This window comes from Oncorhynchus keta, chromosome 35, assembly GCF_023373465.1.
Source record: "Oncorhynchus keta strain PuntledgeMale-10-30-2019 chromosome 35, Oket_V2, whole genome shotgun sequence".
Classification (NCBI taxonomy): domain Eukaryota; kingdom Metazoa; phylum Chordata; class Actinopteri; order Salmoniformes; family Salmonidae; genus Oncorhynchus; species Oncorhynchus keta.
The window spans coordinates 63,865,380-63,874,956 of NC_068455.1; the positions used below are offsets into that span (position 1 = coordinate 63,865,380).

The 9,577-nt window shown below is 44.0% G+C and overlaps 1 protein-coding gene across 1 annotated transcript; it reads right to left on the reverse strand.

The window, feature by feature from the left end:
* Positions 1 to 791: 791 nt before the first annotated feature.
* LOC118368833 (RNA-binding protein 4B-like) lies at positions 792 to 5,090 on the reverse strand. The gene is made up of 4 exons (XM_052497259.1): positions 4,971 to 5,090; positions 4,055 to 4,487; positions 3,285 to 3,945; positions 792 to 2,837 (listed from the first exon to the last, which is right to left on the reverse strand). Exons 2-4 carry the CDS (start codon positions 4,461 to 4,463, stop codon positions 2,798 to 2,800), a joined length of 1,110 nt encoding a protein of 369 aa, XP_052353219.1. The 5' UTR covers positions 4,464 to 4,487; positions 4,971 to 5,090; the 3' UTR covers positions 792 to 2,797.
* Positions 5,091 to 9,577: the final 4,487 nt, after the last annotated feature.

The following is a 9,577-nucleotide window of genomic DNA, read 5'->3' on the forward strand; positions in this document are numbered from 1 at the left end:
AGGAAAAAGTAAAGGGGTGTGAATACTTTCTGAAGGCATTGGATGCCAAGACTTCTTTGATCATCTGCACAAACTACCCAGCATAGGGAAATTGGCTTCCACAAAAGGAACAGCCACACCCAAATGACCTCATCACCAGTCATATGATGGCTTAGAGAGAATTAATCTACCCCCCCCCCAACAGAATTTATACGTGATCTGTAGTCTCACTTGCACGGCCTGCTCCAAACATAATCAGTCACTTTGGGGCCCCAGGAACTGTCAGGGTCTCAATTTACTGATGAGCGTTAGAATACACAAGGTGTAAATTCAAAGAAAATTGTGCATCAGTCACTCAATTAGATTGTTAGCAGACATGGCTATCTAGTGATCTTCACTTGTAATCATGGCCAAAATACTGGAGGGGGCCCCTCATTGATTATTAGTTGCCCTCACTCTGATATCAACATTGCAAAATGTGTACTACTGCAGAAAACTTTCTTTAAAAGTAACATTTTCTCTACACCCCATGCCAAAATGTATAGCTTTAATGCTATGCTTTATCTTGGCCAGGTAGCAGTTGTAAATGAGAACTTCTCAACTAGCCTACCTGGTTAAATAAAGGTGAAAAAAAATATATAAAATTAACTTTGTACATTTTTAATCACCACCCCAAAGAAAGAGGGCCACCAGGTGCTCCCCCCCAACCAAATCTGTTACAACGCTCAAAAGCTAGAGCCAGCCTTCCAACATTACATGTACAAATACAATGTTTGGAGAGGACACTATCAACCCAGAGTGAACAAACAAGATCAGTTTAAATATTTTATTAGGAAATGACACAGAAAGACATTCAGGGGACTCTTATAAAACCATGTAATTCAGTAGAACTATACAAACCAATGCAACCATTTACAGTATAGGTTACAATACATATGAATGTTTAATGAATTATACTTTTCTAACTTACCAGGGGACTAGAACTTCAAACATAGGGGTGCATTCAATAGGAACCAAAAGGGCCAAAACAGAGGGGGACTCGGTAGCATTAACGTGTCCATTAAGAAGTGCTTGTTTTCACAGCAAAATGTTTTGCTTGTGCACACTAAATGAATAAACCCCACAACAATATGCATCTGCTGACCTTAAGACTGTGTCCCTACTTGCTTATGGACGGAATTATCTATAAAACAAATCTGCACCTGACAATGATACCTAACAACCACCAAGATCATGGTTATATTTAAAAGGGCAATCTGGTATTCAAACCAAGACCCAGCCACTTGTTTGGTTAAGAGCTGAGGCTGGAGAACTATATGACTAACCACTCTGAAATTCGTAGACTGAGCCTTTGACAGATGGACTGACCACCTGAGCTCAAAATGATATTTGACCATGTTTTAAAGATAGTGTTTTCACAATTAGATTACTTAAACAATGGAGTAATAGGTTTATATTTGGAGCTCTGATGAACTTATGTTTTTAGGTGGGAGTTAAAGGTCATCAGGCATTTAAGTTATATTCTTCGAGACTCAGTGGTTTAGCCTATATCTCAATTTTAAAATCCCAAAATGTTGCAGAATCAGAGACTGCCCCTTTAAAGACATTAGGCTGCATTTATACAGGCAGCACAATTTTTTATTTTTCACTGTCATTCAACTTTGAAAAAGACCTAAAAATGTTTGTTTTTTTAATTGTCAAATTACCAATTAGTTGAGGGGAAAAATAAGAATCGGGCTGCCTCTCTAAACACAGACACATTTTTAGTATGGAAAGGATTAGCATTTATATTACCTGTCCATGCCAAGCAGACGTCGCGTCATTTTCCTGACTCCTGTGTACCTAAAATCTTTAACCCCAAGTTTCATACAACTGGTCCCAGCTCCCATCTTACCTGGTTAGGTTCCTGCAGGCGGTGCTAAGAACATCTCTCCAGAGATGCTTCCAGAGTGAGTGTATTATGGTGAGAACTGGGGATATGGCAATAAAGCTCTATCAAACCCATGACACCGAAATAAATTGATGGGCAGTGAAGGGGCAGATCGGCATAGTTCAATTGTGATTGAGCGCTTGAAGCCGAGGCGACACAGAATGTTATCTGACATTTGATCATTATCAAGCATTTATCCCCCTTCAAAATGGTTCAAGTATATTGAGAAGCAACTGATCATTCGCCATTGAATCATAAGATTAAGAATCTGCGATATGATTTAAAAATGTCTACACAATTCAGTTTTATTAAAATCATGTCCTGATTACAAATAAGAACGTTATCCACCTTAGTGTAACTCGCTACCATCAGCAAATATTTGTCCAACTAACAAATTTAAAAAACTAGTCCATCGTAGTGGTTTATTACGCTGTTGTACATTGTCGCAGAGCGCTACCTTTCCATAATCCATAACTTGGCATAATTTCAGACGATATTTAAATTTAAACTAGCATGGTTGTTCAAAGGAAACACGTGTTCATATTCAATCACGATTATTAACATCCTTTTCGTAATAACGTGTTGCAGCTTTCAATCATTGAATTTCAGAAATTAGATTTTAGAGCAAAAAGTTTGTATCATGACACGTTACAGTATATCAAGAGGACAAAATCATGTTAGCGTAAAATAAAAACGCACAACTAAATGGCTCGTGGGAGCCTGAGACTAAAAACATAGCTAAAGCACAATACTAAAACAATGCAAAAAATATAAGGAAACCATACAAGTGTAATAAAAGGGTTTTAAATGACGAGGTCATGCATTACAATTCCTCCTGAGAACGAAACGCGCTCAGCCACAGACGAGGGGGGTAAATTGCTGTGTGCATCAGGAGACGACGACGCAGATCTTGTTGAAATATTTAAACCTGGAAAGAGAGCAAACCACACACACGTCAACCGCCCGTTACACCCGCAGCGAACACGTGTTTCATTTATAAACAATCTACATTCATCTTTCTATTCTCATCAGCAACTTCAATCTGAATGGTCAAATTAATATTCTATCAGTTCCTCACTTTTACCAATGCATGATTTATGTTTAGCTCAATCATTGCCTACAAACCAGCAGTGCCAACGAGATGATTAAGAATTACGATTTTTCGCAGAGCTCTCTTACACATGCTTTTTCTCCCAGTTCAAGCATTTCAGTTACTCTGAAGGTTTAGCGAAGAGCGACTGTCAGACCATTCCTCTCAGAACTGAGGCATGAAGCCCGTCTAAAGAGCGCATCAAGTGACCTTGGACCCTCCATATAGAGGATAGGTACTACTTCACCTCCCATTAGAATGTTTGTAGCGCAGGCCTATTCTCACCTTGAGTCAAACGCCGATGTACGCTGCTTAGTAATAGCGAGCCGCAGGCGGTGGCGGCAACCTGTCGGCGTAGGGGTCTCTGGTACGTGGTAGGTTGTACATCGCGGGCCGAGAGATGGGAGAGAGTCGGGAACGCTCATAGGAGTAACCGTTACCGGCGGGGGCATGGGGGGAGGAGGGGCCCTCCGAATGGGACTGCGGTCCCTGGTGTAGTACGCAGAGGGGGGAGGAGGGAGGGGGCGACGCTCGTATGGATCGAGGCCAGAGGTCATGAAACGCTCCCTGACCATGGAAGAGGGGGGCGGGGGAGGAGGGGGTAAGGAGCCTACACGCCTCTCATCATAGGACATTATGCCGTAAGGGGCAGGACGAGCCCTGTATTTCTCATAGTAATCCACCACGGCATAGCTCTGCCTCTCGCGCTCATAAGCACGCTCTGGGTAAGGGGCTCGTCGAGGGGGAGGGGGTGGTGGAGGGGGGGCAGGGTACCCGTGATGAGGGGGTGGGTGACGACCTCTTAGATAGCTAGGGGGTGAAGGATCATGCCTCTCCCCGGGGTAGCCACGGGGGGGCCAGTATCCCCCCCTTTGAGGTGGGGGGTAGTCTTCTTCCTCCTCATACCTGGGACGGCTCTTTGATATCTGAACATGGATACGTTTCCCTATTAGGGAGAGAAATACCAAAAAACATGATTAGGTGGGAGAGAGAAAGTAGCCAAAGGTTTTAATGTGTAACCTTTTAAACAGCATAAGCCTTTAAAAAAATCTTACCCTGGAATTCAACGTTGTCTAATCCCTTGATGGCATCCATAGCCTCGTCGGAGTTGTCCATGTGTACAAACGCAAAGTTTTTGACAATAGCACATTCAGAGACTGTGCCATACTCCTCGAACAAAGTGCGGAGCTCATCATCGTTGCCTTTCTCCACGTTTGTCACGTGGAGTTTGACGGCTCCCTGGTTCTTCCCGCGACTAGCCTCGACATTTATCGCCGTGCCATGCAGCTTATAGAGGTGCAGGCTGCGGATGGCTTTGGTGGCAGATTTACGGTCATCCATGTGGACGAAAGCAAAATTCTTGACGATGGCGCATTCTGTGACCGCACCGTACTGGGAGAACAACACCTGAATTTCATCCTTGTCTGCCTCCCGAGGGAGGTTCCCAATGAAGATCTTGACCATACTTGAAGCAGTGTTGTAGAAAGCCTGATGTGAGGGGGAAAGCTTAATGAGATTATACGAACAAGCGAGTTTGTCATTTAAACTAAGTACAGTGGTGCACTTGTTATCGGCATCAAGCATGGGTGCTAGTACTCTAGTAGAATGTTAGCTAACCACTTTCGACAGAAACCGATCGTTCTAAAACCTCGATAAGTTTATTATTTCAGCAATATTATCATGTCCAAATTTTATAGAAGCAAAAATAAAAATTCATAGAAAACGGCGTCGAATATTGTAAATCTCGTTGTCTTGCTACATTACCTAGCTAAAGTAGCTAATTTAGCTAGCTTGCCATCCCAATACGCACGTACCCGTTCGAGAAACGGTACTCCAAAATATTTTATTGCAAAACAGAATATTTTTCAATGCGGGTAGACAGAGTTCATACCTCGCTCGAGTCAATGTCAAATGTTTTAGCAGTAGCTATTTATTTTCTATTGACCAAGAAAGATTGAATGGAACGCTTACCTCAATCAGTTAGCTGCTTCACGGTCGTGAAAAAAATGGCTACACCGGCGTGCTAAAGAAGCCCGCCTATAGAGATGCGTCAACACAGCTGATTGGTTAGACAACCGTTGTTCATTGATTAGCCTGGGAATGGACCAATGGAACAACATCTACGTTTATTCGAGTAATGCAGACCACCAATGACACTTCAAGTTGTCACAATGTATCTAACACACAACGAGTAGGCCATGGATACGGACCACCTCAGTCTGTGACATGAATTCGTTTGCTATAAATGTATAATACTGAATAGCTTGTAGGGTTGGTTATTATCCTAGTTAGGTACATATGAATATACTACTATTCGAACCAACTAATTCAAATGGTATTACATATATTAGCTTGCCTGTTATCCGTATTTTATTTAACAAACGTTTTTCTGTTTAAAAATAACAACTTTATTACCGCCATTATATGTCGGGCTATGTGTGGCATGCAACCATCAGTTTCACTGCTTCTGAATTTTTTGGCATTCTGATTAGATGGCAGTCAATTGAAGTAAACTCTCCTTTCCCAAAACAGATCATTTGACACGCAACTGAATCACATAACTATTTGGTTTAATTGATACTGCGTCTTTTAAGACTGTACTCACATGGTCATAAAATAGATATATGGGCCCGTCTGCTACTGAAAAGCGTAGGGAAGTTGCATGGAGCCTTCAAAGGTGAACGCATAAAACAGACGTTCCCTAAGCATCTCATGCTATTTGGAAATGACATAATTTCCCATCACAGGATCAAGGCAAGCAGCAGTCACTGCCATTGGGGGTGCTGTTTCGGGTGCTGCTGACGTAACGATCGTCCTCTTGCCGTTTTTTGCTGTCCAGTTCCCTCCAACACTCGTTATAGTAGGCACACAACTTGGCGTGTCAGTAGACAATTCGCTGTACCCGTTCAAGTAGACAAAGCAAGTCAATCGTTAGACACAGTTTTACTGGAGCCTGACCTTTTGAGACGCTGCGGGCAAAACAACTATTCTTACCACCGAGATAAAGACAATTTCAAGTTGGATATTCACGCTTTCAAACCTCAATCCACTTGAGCCACAGACACCAAGTAAGTGTCATGATGTTGGAAAAACTGCGCACAACATTGCACAGGTCTTATTTTCACAATTTGGACATTAATTTGACAACGCGAATAAACATGTGGAAATGTGAGCAGCATTTTCTATTCCTAGTTGAATTAGTTAAGAGTGTAAACGAAAGGACACTTTTACATTACCATTTCAATTGGTCCTTGGACATGTGACCTACTGACTTCAAACAAGGTTCAGAATGTCCACTGACTACCCTTATATTGCACACCCTTTAGTTTGTCCATGTTCATCGCCATGATTTTTCTAACCTTTAAATTTCAGAATGTCCATGGACTGTCAGAGATGAGCGGTAACGTGAATGATCCCGGAGCAGCTGGCGGGAGCCCCGGGGAGAGTTCTCTTTTCTTTGTGAAGGGCAGGGCACCCTGGAATGGGTTCACCTTGAGAGAGGGGCCCTGGAAATCATTGCGGTTTCAGCGTCGTCCAGTGAGCGCCCCCTGGCCCTTAAATCCGGGGGAGAGGGTGTACCCACCTGTCGCGGTCACACTCAAATCACCCGTGGTGTGACTGTGACCCCCTCATGTCAAAGTGAGGAAAATCAATGAAGCGCTAGTAAAGGTGGTTCCTATGGCTCTGTCCCGGAGGGCTGACTGGGAAAGCAAATGATCGAAAGGGGATGATTATTTCGTTGCTTCTTCCGACACCCAGTGCAATTGTGCAGATCGATACTGCGAGGGGTATTAGGGTTTAAGCCAATAGGTATTGCACTGGCTTTTGATGTTGATTGGGTGTAAAAAGCCAGTTAAAGCGGCGACTGATGTCCCGTTAGTAAGACAAAAGCCTCTGATACCACCGGGCGTGACTCGAACGGATGTCAATTTGATGATATGACTGTAGCATGCTTCCCTTCGCGGTCGCACTCAAACCACCTTCGGGGTGGCTGTGACCCCCTCATGTCAAAGTGAGAATTCGATGAAGCAGGGGTAAACGGCGGGGCATATTTAAGAGTCTCGAGGTAGCCAAATGCCTGGTCATCTAATTAGTGACGCGCATGAATGGATTAACGAGATTCCCACAGTCCCTAGCTACTATCTAGTGAAACCACAGCCAAGGGAACGGGCTTGACAGAATCAGCGGGGGGCACTCAGACTGAGCAGGGGCGGCCAGACTCTGGGGCTGGAGAATGGATACTTAGTCTGAGCGGATAAAAGCGGGCGGGTCACCAGGTGCACAGAGCTTGTTTCAGGTGCACAAGGACGCTTCCGAGGCGGGGGGCACTCCGAGCCCAAGCAGGGAGGCCGGACTCTGGGGCAGCACTCAGGCCGGAGGTTGGAGTGGGGACTTAGTCAGAGAGCAGAAAAAAAGCAGATGGGTTACCAAGTGCAGAGTCTGTTTCGAATTCGATGTCTACAGTCCCGCTGTCAGGAACCACATGCCACTGGTACCCGTTACAGACTCTGTGCACCTGGTCCCTGACAGCGGGACTGTAGACGTCTTAGTAATTCCAGGAGTTACACTCTAAGACCAAGTAAGAGGGGTGTTGACCGTGGAGGGAAAGTAGATGTGGAGGCCTGTAGTTCCAGGGAGTGGGCAGGCAGGGAGTGTAGGCCTAGAGGCCAGGAGTCAGAGGTCACCAGGTCAATGGGTGCCTACCTAGAGGTCAGGAAGGCCCAGGGAGAAGGCCCAAGTTAATGTGTAAGTGACCAAAGAGCTATTGAACTTAGAATGTTTACAAAATTCATAGGAGTAATGGTTAAAGAGCTATTGAACTTAGAATGTTTACAAAATTCATAGGAGTAATGGTTAAAGAGCTATTGAACTTAGAATGTTTACAAAATTCATAGGAGTAATGGTTAAAGAGCTATTGAACTTAGAATGTTTACAATATTCATAGGAGTAATGGTTAAAGAGCTATTGAACTTAGAATGTTTACAAAATTCATAGGAGTAATGGTTAAAGAGCTATTGAACTTAGAATGTTTACAAAATTCATAGGAGTAATGGTTAAAGAGCTATTGAACTTAGAATGTTTACAAAATTCATAGGAGTAATGGTTAAAGAGCTATTGAACTTAGAATGTTTACAATATTCATAGGAGTAATGGTTAAAGAGCTATTGAAATGAGAAAATGTTGATTTGTCACTGTTGGCGGTCCCTAATTGCTGTTGGTAGACGTAAGGAAAACTACAGGTGAATATCCGTCAAATATCCAACCTGAATCTGTCTTTACCTCGATCAGCTTACCCAACTTTACAGGATAGATATAGAAACTTTGGAAGTGAACATTCAGAATGGTTTAGTTATCAGTAAAATCTAATGAAGATAGTCTTGTTAGTGCTTACGACATTTGCAGATTATGATATGTAACATGAACACCTCTATGAAAAAGGCTACATTCAAAGCACAGTGGAATGACTCAACCAATGGACGTTTGAGGAAATGCTGACTGAGGTGGAGTGTGAATATTGAATATTCCTCTGTTTTTCTCTTAGACCAAGTTAACCAGAAAGTGAAAGACAACATCCCTTCAATTGCATCAGCCATCATAAGATCCATCAATCTACTCACACAGGTCAAACTTTCCCTTTGTCATGCATTGATGGCAGGCAATGGGACACAGTGTGAAAATGTTGCTTAAATATAAGTAAGGATATGTCTCCAATGTAACTACACTCACCCAATCCTTTTCCTCTCTCCAAGTTCCCCACAGCAATTTCAACCCTGCCACACACCCCATACTGTGAACACCTCCCCCAGCCACACTTAAGTTATCCCTGGGCAATTGCCCATGGTGGGATGTGTGTGATATCTGCACTTAACTAAACATCCTGCACCTCAAACTGAGCCAGGGTCACATCCCGCACCTGGCAGGTATAGAGTCCAGACCCAGGTGTCAGTGAAGACAAGGTTATGCTCTCCACCTCTGAGGCATGACTGGAGGTCATTATCAGTCGAAAACTGTGCCAGAGGGTCGCTGGTCTGATGTGGTCAGAGGTTAAGGGTGGAGCATGGGCAGAAAGAGGCAGGAGGTTCACTGGCGAGCATGCTGAGTTTAGATGCGAGGTAAGTCCTGTGTCTCAAAGGCGGAGGCAGGAGCCTGAGGGCGAGTCTGGCTGGCCACCATAAGGGATGATTGAAAGACCTGTACACCCCCTGGTTCTATCCTGACCAGAGCTCTGTATTGGATATTGGAGTATAGTCACAGAGCTCTCCATAGATTGATGTTCCTTCTTTGCCTGCTTGGAGCTCTCTGCAGACCCAAGCCAAACCTTTGACTGTTGGTTTCGGAGTGCTCCAAGTCCACAGCAGGTAACACTAGGGGAGATTCACTCTTTCACAGTTGGTGATGTCAGCCTTCAGCAGACTGGTGGGGGCTCTACTGGTCTGGATCACTATTGGAGATGAGCTGTAGCCCGTGTCCAAGATTCCCTGGATGGTCCACTTGATTAAAGGGTGTAGGGAGGAACCAGGGCAGACCAGAGAGGCAGGGTTAAGGCTGAGTAGGGCCACAGTGCAAGTCTTCCCAGT